At 49.7% G+C, this 19,647-nt stretch overlaps 1 protein-coding gene across 2 annotated transcripts in view; it reads left to right on the top strand.

Moving 5' to 3' along the window:
• The window catches only part of CORO2B (coronin 2B), a 151,042-nt gene that overhangs the window by 118,037 nt on the left and 13,358 nt on the right, over positions 1-19,647 (top strand). For both annotated transcript variants that reach the window (XM_018053593.1, XM_018053594.1), the window contains exons 3-5: positions 6,262-6,378; positions 17,869-18,018; positions 18,735-18,899. In XM_018053593.1, the coding sequence (XP_017909082.1) occupies positions 6,262-6,378; positions 17,869-18,018; positions 18,735-18,899 (432 nt within the window). The remainder of the gene's footprint in view (positions 1-6,261; positions 6,379-17,868; positions 18,019-18,734; positions 18,900-19,647) is intronic.

Raw genomic sequence — 19,647 nt, 5'->3', positions numbered from 1 at the left:
ATAAATGTTCATTGCATAAAAGTGAGAAAAACTAACATCCAACTAACGAGAGATTATCGCTATTAACCTTTTGATGCATTTTCTTACAGACTGTGTTTTTTTTTTTAATAGCTAGGGATCATTTTAGGTATAAACTTAATTCTGACTGTTTCACTTACCATTAGCCCTTGAGCAATTCCTATGTCATTAAATATTTTTTGAAAATATGATTTTAAGTGATTTCATAATAGTCCATTATATTGGCATCCTAAAATTCATTTCCACAATGTACCATTGTTGAGCTTTTATTTTTGTTCCCTCTTACAAATAACCGGGCAGTGAATGTCTTAGTATGCTTCCCTGTTCATTTCTTTGGGATGCATTCCCAAAGTGGAGTTATTGATCAAAGGCTAAGAAACTTTTAAAAGTCTCTGAGGGAGTTTCCTGGTGACCTAGTGATTAGGATGCAGTGTTGTCACTGCCACGGCCCAGATTCGATCCCTGGTCTGGAAACTGAGGTCCCACAAGCTGCGTGGCATGGCCAAAATATGAAAAACACATAATACAAATAAAAACGAAAGTCTTTGTCCTGTGCTGTGCTTAGTCACTCAGTCGTGTCTGACTCTTTGCGACCCCATGGACTGTAGCTCACCAGGCTCCTCTGTTCATGGGGTTTCTCTAGGCAAGAGTACTGGAGTGAGTTTCCATGCCCTTCTCCAGAGGATCTTCCCAAGCCAAGGGTTGAACCCAGGTAGCCTGCATTGCAGGCTGATTCTTTATTGTCTGAACCACCGGGGAAGCCCAAGACCCTGTCAAATAGATCTGTGGGAAATTTGCCCTGCTTGGCCCTCCCCTGCACCCTGTAGAGGCCGTGTCCCAGCCCCTCCCAGCTCTGTCTTTTGGCAGCTCAGGAATATTTGAGCTGCAGCCTGATCTCCAGCTGTGGGCTCCTCCTTGAAAAGACTCAGGGTGCACGACCCCTGCCATCTGACATCGAAGGTCTGTTCCGACTGGATTTGTCCTTCAAGGTGGCCAGGACAAGGCCTGCCCTAACAGCCTGAAGATCTCCCCAGTGATTAAAGACATCGTGTAACAGGCACCCCCTCCCCACCCTATGCAGCAAGATTTCTGTCCCAGCTCTGTTGAGGCTCAAGCTCCTTTTGAGGTTCAAATGGCAGGTTAGACTCCAGGACCCCGGGGAACCCTCCTGCTGGAACAATTCTGTGAGCTGACCATCTCAACAGTGATTCTAAAGTTATGAAACAGTGAGAAACTGTGACTTCACTCCTTAGAAGCTGTTTGTGCTGTGCTAAGTCACTTTAGTTGCGTCCCACTCTGTGCAACCCTATGGACTGTAGCCCACCAGGCTCCTCTGCCCTTGGGACATGCAGGCACGAAGACTGGAGTAGGTGGCCATGTCCTCCTCCAGGGAATCTCCTGACCCAGGGATCAAACCCCTGTCTCTCACATCTCCTGCGTTGGCAAGCGGGTTCTTTACCACTAGCGCCACCTGGGAGAAGCTCTTTACACAACTATTTTCTCAGATACAAGCTGGGGTTGCTATGAGGATTAAATGTGATGGTGTCTGTAAATTAATATGTTTGATTATATTGCTGTATTAATAATAGCTATTAGTGTTGCCATGGGCACAAGTATGAGACGGCAGTGTTGGGTTGCCATGAAGAATCAGATCTGCATTTGGTCTCTAGCCACACCTGCATCCAGAAAGTAGAACAGAAAACAGAGGCATTTGAAGGGTCTGGGGAGAGGATTGTTCACATTTATTACAAATTCAGGAAAACAATTTCAGAACAAGCTTCCTTTAGAACACCTGACACATGCATTTCATTTGTTTGTTCTTTGTCAGGTCTCTAAGAGTAATAATTGTACAGGGGGTCACGAAGTCTAATAGTACTGAGGCCTATAACACTGCAAGGGCTGTGCTGGGGTGGGCTTACACCAGCTCATGTTTAAATTTTTGTTTAATTTTTGCATGTTGTTAAATTTTTAGGAGTTTTCCCTGCCACTTTTTAAGCACGATCATTACAATTTATGCAACTTTCAATTAAATGAATTATGTTAAAAACAGAAGTACTAAATATTAACCATTTATTTCTTCCTAATTGTCTGGTGTGCTGCTGTCTCTTTTTCCCTAATAAGTGCATCTTATTTATTTAATTCATTTATTTCCTGGCTGTGCTGGGTCTTCGTTGCTACACACGGATTTTCTCTAGCTGTGGCGAGCAGGGGCTCCTTTCTAGCTGCGGTGCGTGGGCTTCTCACTGCAGCGGCTTCCCTTATTGCAGAGCACGGGCTCTGGATGGACAGGCTTCAGTAGGGGCAGTACACCAGCCTGGATGGACAGGCTTCAGTAGGGGCAGTACACCAGCTTTGGTAATTGCAGCACACAGACTCAGTAGCTGTGGCTCCTGGGCTTGGTTGCTCCTTGGCCTCTGGAATCTTCCTGGACCAGGGATCAGACCTATGTCTTCCTCATTGGCAGGTAGGTTCTTATCCCCTGTCCCCACCAGGGAAGCCTCCTAAGTCTCTTTTAACTCTGCTTCTGGTGATAGCACCGTGGTAGTTTGAAATGATGGGCACTTGCCACTGAAATTGGCAAATGTTCCAAACCAGGGCCTTTCTTTCCTGGAAAATCAGTTGTTAAACGCTTGCTAGCACACCAGGCCCTGTCCCCTCAATCTTTACCCTACTTTGCTACACCCCTCATTTCCTACTCCTTAGCTGCTTCCAGTGTTTTGAGCTGGGTCTTTTTGTACTTCTCTTTGTATTTCTTAATGACATGCTTTCTCTTCAATGTCTTGATTTTTTAAAATCTTAGACATTGTCTATTGACTTCCTATTATGGAAGATGAGGATCTGGCTCTCTAGCAGCTCTGTCTCCTGTCTTAACTCTACACACACACATTTTTCCTACCTCTGCCAGCCCAGTATATTATAGCACAACTCATGTTTAAATAAACATTCAGGATTTACATTATTGAAAGTGAAAGTGAAGTCGCTCAGTCCTGTCCGATTCTTTGTGACCCCATGGGCAGTAGCCTGCTCCAGGCTCCTCCGTCCATGGGATTTCCTAGGCAAGAGTACTGGAGTGGGTTGCCATTTCCTTCTCCAGGGTATCTTCCTGACCCAGGGATCGAACTCAGGTCTCCCGCATTGTAGACAGACGCTTTACCATCTGAGCCACCAGGGAAGTCCATGTTTAAATAAACATTCAGGATTTACATTAGTACCACAATGTAAATATTGTCCATAAGTCATTATCACTATGATTGTACAAGCTTTCTTATGCTGTTCTTCTCCTGGTGTTAATAATTGTATTTTAAAATTTGCTTGATTTCTCTATATAACTGTGGTTTTCAAACTTTTCTTCTTAGTAATGAATCTTGTCTTTCAAACAAAATTTAGGGAATTCCCTGGCAGTCCAGTGGTTTAGGATTCAGTGGTTTCACTGCCATGGGCCAGAGTTTGATCCCTACTATATAAAACAGAAAAATTCAGAGCTGCCAATTTCAAAAGAGGTCCCTCCCATTGAGGATGCTGTGTACAGCTGAGCAGGTTCTGCACTGCAGAACTCTGCGGGTCACCATTTACGAGAACAACAATGTGATTCAGCCATGAAAATCAATGTTAACCATCCCTTTGGGGAAGGCATCCATTTTGAAAAGGGAAATCCACCTGGAAGGATATGCTCTGTCAGGATGGTGCATGGGTGCGAGCTCAGTTGTGTCTGACTCTTTGCAACCCCGTGGACCAATAACCCAGCATGCTCCTCTGTCCATGAGATTTCCCAGGCAAGAATACTGGAGTGGACTGCCATTTCCTTCTCCAGGGGCTCTTCCTGACCCAGGGGTCGAACCCGTATCTCCAGCATCTTTTGCATTGGCAGGTGGGTTCTTTACTATTGCATCACCTGGGAAGCCCACCCACCCCCCACCTCCCACCCCCCAGTGTAGAAACTTGACCTCTCCCCATTCTGATACACTCCAGTGATGTGGCTTCACCTGTCCCTCCAGGACATCACCTGCAGGCTGCTGACCAGAAGCTGCTGCTAGCTGCTGGCTACCTATTGACTGATTCAGTGCCCCTGAGATCTGCCTGGGTACCGAAAGCTAAATGCAGACAGCTTTACTCAGGGCAGCCTTCAGGATCAGATGTAAGGAGAGAAGGCTCTGGCAGAGAGCGCGTGAGCCGTGGAAACAGGTGATGCAGGGCCTGTCAGCCCGTGGACATCAGAGCTGGAGGAGGGGAGTTGGCCAGCAATAAGCAGTGGGGTTCAGCTCGGTTTTGAGGGTCACCGCTGTGTGGGAATCCAAGCTTTGCTTTCAGCTGGGTGACCTTGGGCAAGTTGCTTAACATTTCTGGGCATTCATTTCCTCATGCCTAATTCCCAGGGCTTTGTGAGAGTTCAAGAAGCTACTTTGTAACTCTAGTAAATCCTAGGGCCATGTGTGGATCAGTCTCTGCTCAGAGTCTCAATTAAAGAAACATAGTCCAACAGCCTAAAAGTAATTGAAAAGGGTGTTCCAGTTCATATCGTGTCCCTCATAAGATGCAAAAGGGGATCCCATTCTTAACTGAGAGCCATATTCCCCAAATCCTTTTCCTTAAATCTCTGATTTCCCCCAGGATACAGTGTCAGTGAAGTTCTCCCAAGTACAATCTCCGAGGCCTTTTTCCTCTCTCTCTTTCTCTGCCTCATGCCTCACCCTCCATACCACTGCCATTGCTGTGTTATAAAAAAAAAATCAGACAACCTGGAGATAGACATTCAGACAAGAAGTGGGTGGGGAAGAGGTTACGGCGGGACACACACTCTAAAATAACTCTTGCCCCATCACACTGGTGAACTATAAGGCACGTGTAGCAGGGGCTTGCCTGAAACTGGTTGATTTCCTGCTTATTCAGTTGAGGAATATAAGGAGGGTGAGGTTTGACCTGCCTCAGGTGCCTCTGATCACTGTTAGCTGATGGGCAGTGACTGGGAAAACCCTTCCTGTTTCCTCCACACACCAAAAATCTCATGTTAACCTGGGGATGGAGACACAGCCTCTGTCTCCAATTTCTCCTCTCTTCCACCTTTGCAGCCAGTAGGCATGGAACTGCCCCTCACCCCAACTCCCCTTGCTCCATCTTTTGTGGACTACACCTCCACTGCAGAATGTCTTTCAAGTCATGTACTGAGCACCTACTGTTTGCCAGACTTGTAAGTTGCTGGAGATTCAGAGACAAGGCAGTCCTCAGTTGCTCATAAACAGACAGAAGCAGACTGCAATTCTTTGTGATGGTGCCTATAATAGAGGGAAGCACAGAATACAATGAGCTCACCGAGGAGGAGTGCTTAATTCTTTGAAGGAAGACTTCCTGGAGGAGGTGTCATCTAACCTGTATGATAATAACTAGTATCGGGTATGGGGCATTCACTATGATGATAATCTCCACGCTAAGTACTTTGTTAAGCACATTCGCTCATTTAATCTTCGCAGCAATACTAATGAGGAACCTCTCTTATGACAGCTGCACTCTCAAGCTTTCCAGCTGATTTTATATCCACGTGTCTGAAAATAAAGTTGCTGAAGCAGTGAAAAAAAGAAAGAAAGGAAATGAGGAAACCGAGGCCTAGAGAAGTTCGTTGACTTTCCGAAGGCCTCTGAGCTCAAAAGCGGCAGAGCTGTGATTCAGACACAGGCCTGTGTGGTTCCAGAGACGGTGCTTTCAGCCACAGGGCACCGGGCACACACTGAACGAGCATGCGCCGCATCTGGGAACAGCACCGCTCACTTCCCAGGCAGATTAACGTGCGCGTGTGCCCGGAGATTCAGACCTCTCCACCAATTGCTGGAGCGGCAGGAAAGAGCCGCCTCTTGATCCAAACCTGTCCGGGTCAGCTCCCCCTAGAGATGGGGCGGAAGTACAGACATACGGCCCATGAACTGCCAGCGCTGCTGCCCACCAGGCTTTGGTGGTTCAGGTGGATGGGTACATCTTAACTTTAGATGTTTTCACTTGAGGAAGGGACACCTTTCTCTAAGCTGCACTCAGATGTCGTGTGGACCAGCATGGCCCCACCCACCCTGCTCTGGGACCCTCCCACCACCATTCAGGGTTGGGAGGATGCAGCCGCAGAAGAGTCTGGCCCAGCTGGATGCAGGGATCCAGAAACATTAGTGGACCCTCTAGGACCTTCTGGCTCTTCTTTTGGGTCATCCCAGGGCCATCAAACTAATCCCCTCTCTCTTCTCTTTCCCTCTCTCTCCTTGGCAGACGGGCAGGATTGAACCCAACTATCCCAAGGTCTGCGGCCACCAGGGCAATGTGCTGGACATCAAGTGGAACCCCTTCATCGACAACATCATTGCCTCATGCTCAGAGGACACGTCGGTGAGCAGGAGGGTGTTCCCCGGAGAGGGTGGGTGCACGGGGATGCCTCCCTGCTTCCTCCTGGAGGCCTTCCTCCCTAAATTCCCTCCTTCTCCCTTCTTTGCCCCTCTTCTGCCCTCTTGGTCATCCCTTCAGCTAGCCCCGAGACGGGAAGTGAGGAAGAGGGCAGGGAGCCAGTCCATGAGCTGTATGGCAGGTCTGCTGCCTTTACCGTGATTTCGTTCAGAGGTGTTGACTTTGTAGGTGAGAACAGAACAAAAAGATTAAATCTGTGATTTGGCACTCATCTGTGACCACAGAAGGAAAAGGATCAGAAGAGGAATATGGGCAAGGAAGAAGGGGAAAGGGTGAGAAATGGATGCGCCATGAGCAAAAGAGACCCTGTTCTTGCAGGCTGGGTAGTTTCGTCCTCTGTGAGCCATGGTTTTAGGGATGGACACTAGGCTGAGGTTTGTCATGACTTGTCCAAGGACCCACAGGGGTGGCCCAGGATTTGAACATCATGCATCCTACCACTTAATGAGGAGAAAGAAGAAATAGGGGAAGGAAAGTGAGGAGGAGGGAACAGGGAGACAGAGGGAAGGAGAAGAGAGAACAGGTTGGAGGGATGAGATGAGGGAAGACAGGAGGCAGATAATTTGGAAAGGGGAGATAAAGAATCCAGGGGGAGAAACATGTGAAGCTGCTTTCTGGTCGCCCTTTCCCCAGGTTCTGCTGACTTGCACACGTGCAGGCAGAGTCAGGTGTTGGCAGCAGTGTCTGTGTTTCTGGAGAAGGGCCCCAGGCCTTTCTTCAATTGCCCTTCAGCAATGTCAACACACCAGCCTGGGAGCAAGATGGTATTTCAGAGCCTCAGCTGAGCTGGCGAGGAGGGGCTGCTCCAGCCCCTGGTGTTCCCAGATGAGGGAAGATCAGACCACAAGCATCTCTCTAGTCCTCACTGGCATAGTCTGGGGGCAGGTCATAGACTCCCAGGATACTGGAACTAGAAGAAACTTTGGTGCTCATGTCTCCTGTCTTTCCAGACTGGCCTGAGAGCTCATGGCCTTTTGGTTCTGAATCCCAAACATCCACCACAGAGCCTAGTACCTAGTAGATGCTTAGTAGGTTGGTTGGGATGGTTGGTTGGATGGATGGATGGATGGATGAATGGATGGATGGACAAACAGATGGCTAGCTGAATGGATCTTTGGATGGATGACTACACTGATGCATAGATCTCTGAATGGATGGATAATGGATAGATGGATGGATGGAGGGAAGGATGACAGGATGAAGGTGAATAGGTAGATGAAATGAATAGAAAGATAAATGAATACATGAGAATGAATATAGTCCATCTCATGAATTATCCAAAGAAAAAGATTCACAGCAAATAGTCCCCACTGGTTAATAAATTAGGGGGTAGGGAGGAGGTCAGCTGGCACAGTGTCTAGTAAAAGGGAGTGTTGCAGAGGGAGCTAATAGAGTAGAATGGGCTTGACCAACTCCTAAAAGTCAAAGCCCTGAGTCAACTCAAGAGGATTCCTGAGAGCAGCAGCATCAGGGGCAGGGCACAGCATAAGAAAGAAGGGCAAGAATTTGTGATGGGCACAGTCCATCAGGTTCGGTTACTTTCTGCAGCAAAATGGAGACGGTGACTGGGCAGGAAGGGAGGCTGTGAACGGAGGTCAGGAGCAGAGAGGGAAGGCTTGGTACGCCAGGGTGAGCAGCTGAACTTTGAAGTGAGACTTGTGCTTCTCAAGCCATCTGAACAGGAGCCCCTACATCTGTGTGGTGTGGAGACACTGAATGCTCTGGGGTCAGGGAAGGAAGGGCCTGGATGGGTCACAGCGGCTTTGTGGAAGAAGTGGAACTCCAGCCAGCTGGGCTGGTGCTGGAATGTGGCTCAGCAGAGAGAAAGGGAGTGCCCAGGAGCAGGGTATGACTCGTGTACATGTTGAGGGTATAAAGAGAAAGAACACGGGGCTTGGGGCCACAGGGGGAGAGGAGCTGGCCCGGGGCTGCTCACCAGAGAGAAGGGAATTAAGTCTCCAGAACAGAGAGGAACTAAGCTCTCGCTCTGGCTGCCAGTCCAGCCAGCTCATGTCTCTGCCCCTCCCCAGCCTCAGGGCCAGAGGTCTTGGCATTGGAGTCAATACTCCCCCTGCCCCTGCCATGACTGGAAACAAGCCCCTCCTGGAGAAGGGCACACCAAGGGCCCAGGATCACACAGGGGCTTACGTCCCAGACGGACCTGGAACCCAGGTCTCCTGACTCCCAGCCGGCACCCTGAGCAACTACCCACATCCCTGGCTTTAGGTGAGAAAACTGAGGCTCAGAGCCTGGAGGGGCTGACAGTTCAGATTCATCTGACACAGTCTCTCCGACTCAGCGAGCTCCCTATGCCAAGCCCGTGCAGGGCGCTGAGGGCACACAGAGCAGGGCATCCTTGCCCGGGTCCTAGGAGGGGAGCTGGAAAGGCAGAGGACCAGCTGCCGCCAGGGTAGGGTGAGGAGGCTGGTCAACGCTGCCAGCACCGCTCTGATTGACCTTCCCATCTCTGCCATTGCCCCCTCCAGCGTCGGGCACCCTTCAACCCACTCCAGATCACATAACCAGCTTACTGCGCCTCAGACACCACACCCAGAACCAAGGTTAGGAGGTCAGTCAGCATATGCACTGTATACCAGGCACTGTGCCACGTGCCAGAGCTGGGGAGGGAACCAGCTCCCAAAGGGACCCAGAGAGACCCTGGCAGGCCCTGCACACCCACTCCCTACCCTCTGCTTGTCTCACAACGTTCAGAGGACACTGAGGGGATCCAGCCAGCCTCAGCCCTGCTCCCAGCTCTTTTCCCATATCTCCATCCCTTGAAAAATCTCCAGTGAAGTCCATCCCCAGGTCTGCCCCCCTCCCCCCACCAGTCTCCTCTCCCTTAGGGCATAAGGAGGCCTTCAAGAGTCGAAGCCCCTCTTTTCAGGGATCCAAGAGCATACCAAGCCCTTTCCCAAGGGGCTCCCGTCCTGAGGGAAGGCTGGGGGCTGTAACTCTCCCTGGCATCTGGCAGAATCCAGTTCTTTCCGCCGCTGGGTGATGTCACCTATTGTTGAAGGGCTGTGCTTTTTATAGCTTCTGCCGCAGCTAGGGAGGGCGGCTGGCAGGCAGCAGGGAAGGGCGCTATGGCTTTCCAAGCCTCATGCTCCCAGCCCTTCTCCAGCAGCCACAGAGAGAGGTTTCTGACATCTCAAGGAGAGGAGAGAGCGATCCCAGGAGAGTGGGAGGAGGGGAAGGGAGACAGGCCCCTCTCTTGGGCTCAGCATCTTTCCTTTCCCTCTGTTCCACTGCTCTTCCATCCAGCAGCTGTCTTCACCCAACACCCCCCCAGGAGAGGTGATGCTCCCCACCCTGCCAGGAGCTGGGGGTGGGCTGGGGCAGGATGTCAGCCCTGCTGGAAGCAGCCGGAAGCCACCCACCCCCCTGCCCTCCTACACACACATATAAACTTGAGAACCAGTACCTCTTGGAGCTGAAAGGGAGCATCGTACTCCTTTTAGAGATGGAAGCACATAGCCCCGAGAGGCCTCACCAGTGTGCCTGGCAGCTGCAGAGACTCCACCAGTGTGGAGGGGTGGCTCAATCATTAGGCAGCCAGGCTCCTAGATCAGTGATCTTACCAGCTTCTTTAACCTCTCTGGGCCCCGGTTCCCCTGCTGTAAAATGGTTTATCATGAGAGCAAAATGAATCTAGTGTTTCTTGGCTACTAAGAACTTCATAACCATTAATGTGGGCCAAGGCGTCTAGATATCCTGTCCCAGTGAGGGCAGGCTGGAGGGCTGGGACAGAAAGAGACCCTGACTCTTTTTTTTCCAAAATTCTTTCCATTATGTATGTCACTTTGTGCTTCTTGAGGCCCCAGTAGGCCTTTCATCATTGGTTTCCCAAAAGAACTAAGCTGAAGGCTAAGCCTTAAAATCTAGGAAAGAAATCCCCACCAGGCCCCCCTCTTCCAATTCAGGACTGAAGGGGTGTTTTGCCATCTACCCAGCTCACTACTGGCCAAAGCGAGATCTAGCATGCCTCCCCACGGGTGACTCATTGCTGAAGCTGCTGATGGTCGGAAGGTTTCTGGGCCTCTCAGCTTCTTCTGTTGGTTCATTCATTTAACAAGAGTGTCTTAGGTGTCTATGATGTGCCAGGCACTGTTCCTAGTCCTAGAAGTAGGGCAGTGGATTTAAAGACCCACCCTTGAATGGAGGAGTTGACCATCAGTGAGAGGCCTGGAAGGTTGTCTGTGCCCCAGATGGGGTAATTTTTAGATTCTTGGGGTCATGGAGTAGCACCTCTTTCTTGGAACAGACGAGCAGAAGGACGGACCACACCCTCTCTAGCTTGCCAGGTTCCATCCAGGGAAGAAGGAAGGGATGAGCAGGGGTAGGGGTTCAGAGGAGAGAAACAGGGCATTTGGCCTGGTTCAAATCTGGCCTTTGAATTCCAGCTTCTCCCTTCCTAGCTGTGCAACCTCGGCAAGTTCCCTAACCTCTCTGTGGCTCATTTCCTTACCCATGAAAGGAGAGCCATTAATAATAACAATAATAATGATGATAAGTAACACATATCCCTTCCTGCGTCCAACCTCATGTTTACCATTTCATTTCATCTGCTGGCAGCCCCTTCATAAGATTCTCAAGGGTAGACGCTCAGTCATGCTCTCTTCTGGACCCTCGGTTGGCCTTTCTGTCCTCCTTCTCTTTGGAGCGATCTGTTTCCCACATTAGGAACCAGTTACGTGGTCAGAAGATATCAACGTTAAGGCGAACTTGGAGGCTCTCGCTCTTGTCCAGGCCAGTGGCGATGCACTCCGTTTCTAGTAGCAAACCAGATAGTTGGGAAGAAATAAGGAGGTGGGTGTTCCAAGACCTTCTGGGCAAGACCCTCATGATTTTTTCCTTCTCACTGCAGAAAAGACAAGAGAAGAGTTGCTCTGACTTCAGCTCTAGGCAGTGTACCTGTGGATTTGCTGGATGGAAATCCCGGGCTCATGGCTATGTAATGTAGTACAGCTTAATTGGATACTATCGGAAGGCAGAAACTATACCTTATATTTGCCCGTTCCTCCCTACACTACACCAAAAAGACTTGTTTTTTAAGTAAATACTAAGGAGTTGGAATCCATATCTTTTCCTAGCTGCTTAGGACCACTATGAACTTCCGCTCCTCTGAGCTCCTATACCACAGATGTAGGCAGTAAGTGCTGTTTGCTGTAGCTATGTAACAAGCGGTTCCCCTAACCAGGGCATTCTGTCACTTAGTAACAGTGTTCTCAGAGGGGCTGAGTAGGCCCTGGGCCTAAGTCACTAGCAGCCACAGTCCTCAATGTATCAGAAAGCAGAGAGATCCAGCCAGACACCTTCATAATCACATAAGAATTTTAAAGAGGAAATGTATTTGCATTGCGTAAAATGGAGACAGACTTCTTACCACATTCATTGACTACTCAGGGGACCACAAAGCACATATGAAAAATAGAAATCACATCTAAAATGGGACCAGTCTAAAATTTGTATATAATCCTTAGTTAATATTAAGCAAGCATTGTTATGGAGAAGGAAATGGCAACCCACTCCAGTATTCTTGTCTGGGAAATCCCATGGACAGAGGAATTGCAGGCTACAGTTCAGGGGGTCGCAAAGAGTTGGACACAACTTAGCCATTAAACAACAAAGCATTGTTAAGTATTACTAATCTGCTTGGCAGGGTATATATTTATTTCATCTTCATAACAACGATAACGGTAGGTGTAATTATTCTTACAGTTGAGAAGACTGACATTCAGAGAGGTTGAACATTGGCTGAAGTCTCGCAGCTAAGGTCAGAGCCTGGGTTGGAATGGAGCTTGTGGGCCACAAAGCTCTCGCATTCTCAGCCACGTGCTCCCTCCCCTGTGCACCAGGACACTTGGTTTTGCAGCTTTATGAACTGTGCCTTTCACCCACCTTGCCTTAGCCATGTCTGCCATCGACCCTGCAAGACTGTGAGCTACTGGCTGAGGACTGGCCCCCAGTGTCCAACACGTTGGCTTGATTGTAACTGAGTTTAACTAAACAGGGCTCTGACTCAGGGACTTATGAAAGGGACAGTCCCAGACACAGCTAGCTTAGCTGGAGAAAGCGCTTTTGCCACTTCTCCCCTTCCCTTCCTTCCAGAAATCCAATTTGGCAGACTCTGCTGGGTTTCCTGTTGAAGTAACCGCTTCCAGAGCAACCTGTGAGCAGATCTACCTACCGCACCCATCCAGTCTTTGTTCCCAGCAAATCCCTTGAATGTTTAGGGATTGGAATTCCTTTCCAGCTACTTGGGCCTTTTTTGAACTCCAGCTCCTCCTCTGAGCTCCCATTGCGTGTGCTGCCAGCTGTTAGCTGTTGTGGTGGATCAAACAGAAGTAGTCTCTTTTCCCCAGTGATAACATTCAGTGGTGTCAAAAGCAGAGAAGTCTGGAAGATTAACGAATACTGTCTCAATATGCAGCAAGGCTTCCCTTGTGGCTCAGCTGGTAAAGAATCCGCCTGTAATGCCCGGACTGGGAAGATCCCCTGAAGAAGGGAAAGGCTACCCATTCCAGTATTCTGGCCTGGAGAATTCCATGGACTGTGTAGTCCATGGAGTCACAAAGAGTCGGACACGACTGAGCGACTTTTATTTTACTTTATGCAGCAGAAGAAACTGGACCCCAGGAAGCAAAGTGGCTAGAATCAAATGGGGTTTTAAGACAAGACTCCCCTTTCCTTCCCTGTGGGGCATGTTCCATCTGAGACCCAATTCTAGCAGTTATTGGTGAAAACAATTCTTGGCTTCCCCCGCTGCAGCCCTTCGTTCCTCTGGACTTGGAGCCTGTCCAGCGGCTGTGCCTGGGCATATACACCACCTGCCCCCCACCCTCCCCTTGGCTTAGCCCCTTCATTACCAGGCAGAGCTGTCACACCAACAAACCAACCTGTGTGGGCAGCTAGGAAGCCTCAGACTCACAAGGACCCTGAAGTCCAGATTCATTCAACCCTAACCTCTGAAAGGTGTATATCTCTCGATTTATCATCTGGATGAGGAGCCTGAGCCTCAGAGAGGTTAACTGGCTTATCTAAGGTCATCTAGTTGGGCCCTGGATTACAGCCTGAGTGGACCCACTCTTCACAGCTTCCCTGGTGTCTCTACTGTACCCTGCCCGTGATGTGACCCAGTGATGCCTCAGTTAGCTGGATCCTCAAGAATCAGGCTGTTCTGAAAAAAGCTTTTCTTCTGAGACTCAGCCCAAGCAGGGCTGCTCGGGTCCAGCCTCTGGCTTCCTCTATCACCTGCTGGCCTGCTCCACACCAGCCAGGCTGACCCACCCCTAATTTTCCACCCACTGTGCCTGCAGCCACTCACAGGAGTCGTTTTTCTGTCTCCTTGTCTTTCCCCACATTCCCAACCTGTCTTTTCAAATGCAGGTCAACATCTCTTCTAACCCTGCACCTCGTGGATCTTCCCATCACCCTCCAGACTGGATTCAGGCTGCCCCATCCCTGTGCTCCCGTGGGCTGTCTGCCCTGTGACCCCACTGTGTGCCAATCAAGCGCAGGCATGGGATGACCTCAGCATCCATCCCATTGGTACCCAGGGCTTGGCTCGTAAGAGGTGTATATGGAATGAGTGAGGCCCAACTTTCTGTTTCAACGATTTTCTTAAAGGCCAGATTTCCTCTCCTGTCTCAGTCAGTGTGTGTGCACTGAATGCTGCGGGTTCCTGGTGTCTGTGCTTCTCTGCTGTCCTCGAGATACAGTATGAGGTGTCCGTAGACAAGATCTTTTGTCCCCATACACCTCCCTGTTGGCCTATCTTCCTGCCCCTTAAAGTTTCATCCCCTTGACTCTGAAAGCATCTCAAGCTTCCTGTCAAGTGCAAACAAGGGTAGTCTACCAACATGGAAAAAGATGCCCAGTATTGCTAAAAATTAAAGACCTGCAAATCCAACAGCAGGGAGATGGCATTCTTAAAAGTGAAAGTTGCTCAGTCCTGTCCGACTCTTTGTGGGGTCATGGACTATATAGTCCATGGGATTCTCCAGGCAAGAATACTGGAGTGGGTAGCCATTCCCTTCTCCAGGAGATCTTCCCAATCCACGGATTGAACCCAGGTCTCCCACATTGCAGGCAGATTCTTCACCAGCTGAGCTACCAGGAAGCCCTTCTTGATCCAAGGACAAAAACCTGTGGGCTTTTTAATGTCTTTCTTTCTCGATACTGTGTGGGGGCTGCTCTCTAGTTGCCGCGCACCGTGGGCTCCTCGTGGCCGTGGCTTCTCCTGCGGTGCCGCGTGGACTCTAGGGCGCACAGGCTCCATGGTCGTGGTGGGCAGATCTAGTTGCCCTGTGGCATGTGGAATCTCCCCAGACTAGGGATTGAACCCGTATCCCTTCCATTGGCAGGCAGATTCTTTACCACTGGACCAACAGGGAAGTCCCCAAAACCTGGTTTTGAAGGTACAGTTTTAGACATATAGGTAAAGAAACACAGACTCTGCTGGTGAAACTGGAGACAGCTTTGAAGGACAATTTTACAGGGACTAAAAAAGTGAAACACTGCTAGGCATGTGTCTTACAGGAATACTCCTGGCCGTGCCCAAACTTGCATGTCAGGCCTCATCATCACAGAATGAATTGCAACAGTGAGAAAAGTGGGCAGAGCCCAGGTGTCCATTCACAGAAGTTGATTAAATCCATCATGGCACGGCCACAAAGCAGCTGTCCTTCTGGCCACTTAAAAAGCTAAGGCAGGGCCACGTGTAGTGGTGTGGAAAGATGCCCACCAGCTCTCGTTACACGAGAGAAGCAAGTCACTGAAGTGTATGGATCATAGCATCCCTTTGGATAAAAAAGAAAGAAAGGGGAGGGTATTGAATGTGTGGTGTGTGTGTGTAACACAAGCATTTTTTAGTCTCCACTCTTCAACAGTCACCTTCTCCTGGGACACTGCAGGACAAGAAGAATGTGTGTCTTTTTTTTTTTTTTTTGGCTCTGCCAGGCCTTAGTTGCAGCACCCGAACTCCTGGCTGCTGCATGTGGTATCTAGTTCCTTGACCAGGGATTGAACCCTGCATTGGGAGCACAGTCTGAGCCACTGGACCACCAGGGAAGCCCCAAGAATGCGTGTCTTACTGACGACTACTGAGTCATCTACCTTGGTGCCCACTCCACCCTCTCTGCCACTTCTCTGTGAGACCTCATCTCATAAGGCCTTTGCAGAGGGCGGTCAGGGAAAGACCAGGGAGCACACTGGGTCCCCTTTCTGTCACCTCCCTCCCCCCAGCTGCCACCAGCATGCTGGGCTGTGTGGAGTGTTGGGCTTTCCTAGAGAGCTGGGACAACCACAGGAGATTATAACGTTGAGGATGAAAAAACATTAAACTGTCCCTTAATTATAAACTTTTTCTCAAATATGTTTTTTGAAGCCGAGAATGGTGCTCCCAAGAGTAACCATAAATCCCTGGCTAGACCTGGAGCCTCCCATGGCTGGTATGTTCAGAGCTGGGTCTTCAGGGGAACACATGTGTGGGAAATACTCATTTCTATACTCTGAGGATAAAGTGCCAAGAAAGGAAACCACATCAAGGGAATTCCCTTAGGGACACCCCCAGTTGCCAGCCTTGCTCCCCTGTCTTTGGGATTGCCTTTGACTTTCTTTAGTATACTTCCCTTATTTGTTCTGAGCCATCATGATTATCTTTGGCTAATATTTCATATTGCTATGACATATTAAATTATTTCCCTAATAGTGGTCACTTAGAGTGTTTCTGAATTTTCTACATTGCAGTGAACATCCTCATGCATGGAGATTTTTGCTTATATTGAAATTTAAGAGCGAAAGTACTAGGTCGAAGAATATAATCCAAATGTCTTTATAGTTCCTACTAAAGGCAGAACCGGAGAAGGCAATGGCACCCCACTCCAGTACTCCTGCCTGGAAAATCCCATGCGTGGAGGAGCCTGGTGGGCTGCAGTCCATGGGGTCGCTAAGAGTCAGACATGACTGAAGCGACTTAGCAGCGGCAGCAAAGGGGAACAATCTACTAAAGATTGCCAAATTGTTTCCAAAACAGAGTTACTCTGATTTGTAATACTACCATCACCAATTGAATCCATAAGCTCCAGTATAATCTTGCCAACACTGTTTCTTTCAGTTGGCTGTTTTATTAATAGAAGATTATAAATGGTATCTCAAAGCTGTTTGCCCTGTTTTTCTCCTTTCTAGGAAGTGTGGAGTTCAGATTTTCAAAATATTTGTTATAAAGGTGTCTTAAGCTGTAATCACATGGGCTTTTTCCTCTCCACTCAGTTACATCATAATAAATAGTATTAATGATTACGATGATAATTATAACAAGAACTATAATCCCATAGGTCTTTAGAGCATTTTATACTTTACAAGTTTTTACAATCAGTAGCTTATTTTATTCTGCCAGTAGGCAAGGCAAGGTAAAAACTGAACCTCCCCCCCATTTATAGTTGAAACTGTGTGACGTATGTTTGGCTTGAGAAATAGCCAACATTAACATAATAATCAAGTGATAATTCAAAGATCGAACTTCCCTGGTAACACAGTGGTATAGAATCTACCTGCCAATGCAGGAGGCGCGGGTCCAATCCCTGGGACAGGAAGATCTCCTGGAGAATGAGATGGTGACCCACTGTAGTATTCTTGCCTGGGAAATCTCATGGACAGAGGAGCCTGGCAGGCTATAGTCCGTGGGGTCCCAAAAGAGTCAGCCATGATTTAGCAACTGAGCATGCATGTGTGCAATTCGAAGATGACAGAGAAATTGTTCACTTTCTCTCTCTGGGGTCACATGGTCACTCCTCTCTCTAAATTCCACCTTCCTCTTTCTTCCCACTTGTTGATCAGCATCCGCAAGACTACATCCAGGCTCGACATGCTTTCAGCTCAGCGTCCAGCGCCTCACCCTTCTCTGCCCCTTAGTTCATCATCTTCAGGAGAGGCCCTGGGCTTCGCAGCCTCCCAGATGGGTTTCCCTCTGCTCAAGTGTCCATTCTGGGTGGGGGACAGAGTGAAGGACAGGCCATGTGGTACAAACAGAGGCGCTGAGTCTGAAGGCATTCATAGAAGGGCGTGGGAAGGGAAACAGAGATAGGCTTTGAACACAGCCCTTGTTAAAAGTTGCTCAATGTGTGGTCCTCTGGGCCTGGCTAGACAGAAACAATAACAAACATGCCAGGGATAGTAGTTGCCAAGGTCTGCAGAGACTTCTTAGAGAAGATCCTCCCAAAGGCACAGAGAAGATGGTCTCTTCTCTCTAACAACCCTTTGCAACCTTCCCTCACGCCCCAGCCTCCGCCAGGCTCTGCCCACTGCCCTGGCCAGGAGGTGTCTTACTAGGCAGATCTGGCGTCCAAGGAAGGGGCAGCAGGGGCTTCTCCTGGCCCTGTGCCCACCAGCCTTGGCCCTCCGTCTGCTCTGCAGGTGCGGATCTGGGAGATCCCCGAGGGCGGGCTGAAGCGGAACATGACGGAGGCTCTCCTGGAGCTGCACGGACACAGCCGGCGTGTGGGACTGGTCGAGTGGCACCCCACCACCAACAACATCCTCTTCAGTGCTGGCTACGACTACAAGGTGGGCAGCCCGTGGGCACAGTGGCCAGAGCCAGCTCAGCAGGGAGGCAGAGGGAGAGAGAAGGGCATCTTTAGGGGGCTGTAGGGAGCACTGTTACTTCCCCAAGCCTGTTGGCCAATGTCTCATTCATTCAGTCACTCATTCATTCGCTCATTTGACATGCACACAGCTGAGCATTTTCTGTGTGCCCGTCATTTCTGCGGTCCACAGAAGCTGGAGGCATCTTTACTGCCTTTTCCAGCCCTGATATACCAGAGAAGCATGCCCTTTCCATACCTGAAACTAACACAACACTGGAACTCAACTATTCTCTAATAAAAATTTTAAAAAAGAAAAAAAATAAATACCCACTCTATGCCCACACTCTCTACCTGACCACCTCTTAACCAAGAAGTAGTCTCTACCCTCCTAGTAGGAAAAAGAAGAACCCAAAGCTGCTGGCGGGGAGAATGGAGCCCCAGATCCTACCCCCAGGTATGCCCTCAAAATAGATATGGAACCCAACGAGGAACACTCATCCTTCTTGCTAGAAGTAGGAACTGAGCCCCGGCCGGGGCTGGGGTCTGCCCAAGGACAGTGGTGGATTTGTGTGATGGGGACACAGCCACCTTTGATGTAGAGCCCACCGACATGGCCCCCATCCCAGCAAGGCGACCCTGCACAGGGCGTCTCTCCCAGCAGGGCTGAGCCTGCCTCCTGCGTGTCTGCCCTCCCAGGTCCTCATCTGGAACCTGGACGTGGGTGAGCCGGTGAAGATGATAGACTGCCACTCAGACGTGATCCTCTGCATGTCCTTCAACACTGACGGCAGCCTGCTCACCACCACGTGCAAGGACAAGAAACTGCGCGTGATCGAGCCGCGCTCTGGCCGCGTCCTGCAGGTGAAGCCCCGCACCTTTCTTGAGGGGTAGGCAAGGTATTGGGAGCTGGGGCTCTGCTGTCAGCCAGCCCTGGAAGGAAGGACTGTGACGGTCTTCCAAGTACCGCCCTGCACCTCTGGGGACCAGCCCTGCACCTCTGGGGACCAGCCCATTTGTTCTGGGCCCTTCTCTGCTCATAGGAGCGCTGCCTTGTTCTGGATGCAGAGGGACCTCAGTAGCCTCTCTCACCCCCACAGACTCCACCCCTCTCCCCAGATGGGATTCTTCTGCCTGCTCTGAACGCCAAAGTGGTGACCCCTTTCCGCACATGAATTCCTGGGTGCTCATCATGGGCACAGGAGGAGGGGACTTTGGACTCACTGCCCAGCCACCTGCATGGGATGAGATGGTAGATGGTGCCAGCCTCAGGGGCGGTTCCAAGTGGAGAGGTGGATGGTGAACTAAGCTCCAGTTTTGGTCCTTGATTCTGGGTCTTGACTCCAAGGAAGGGATTAGGTGCCATTTGGGAGTAAGAAATTTACATTTCTTGAGTACCAACTTCCTGCTAGTAGTGGCACTAGATGGCTTGGAAAATTTGGATGGGATCTGAGGTTTACCTCCTAACACAAGCAAGACTGACGCATTTATCTTGGAAAAACCAATACTGCAGGACCAGAAAGTCGTGTACAACAACTGCTGTTTACAGACAATAATCACCGTAGTTATTAGTGTCGTCAGTATTCACCCAGAGCTCACTGTGTGGCGTGCA

This window comes from Capra hircus, chromosome 10 (assembly GCF_001704415.2).
Source record: "Capra hircus breed San Clemente chromosome 10, ASM170441v1, whole genome shotgun sequence".
Lineage (NCBI taxonomy): Eukaryota > Metazoa > Chordata > Mammalia > Artiodactyla > Bovidae > Capra > Capra hircus.
The sequence above is the reverse complement of the archived record's forward strand: the minus strand, read 5'-3'. Positions and strand labels throughout refer to the sequence as shown.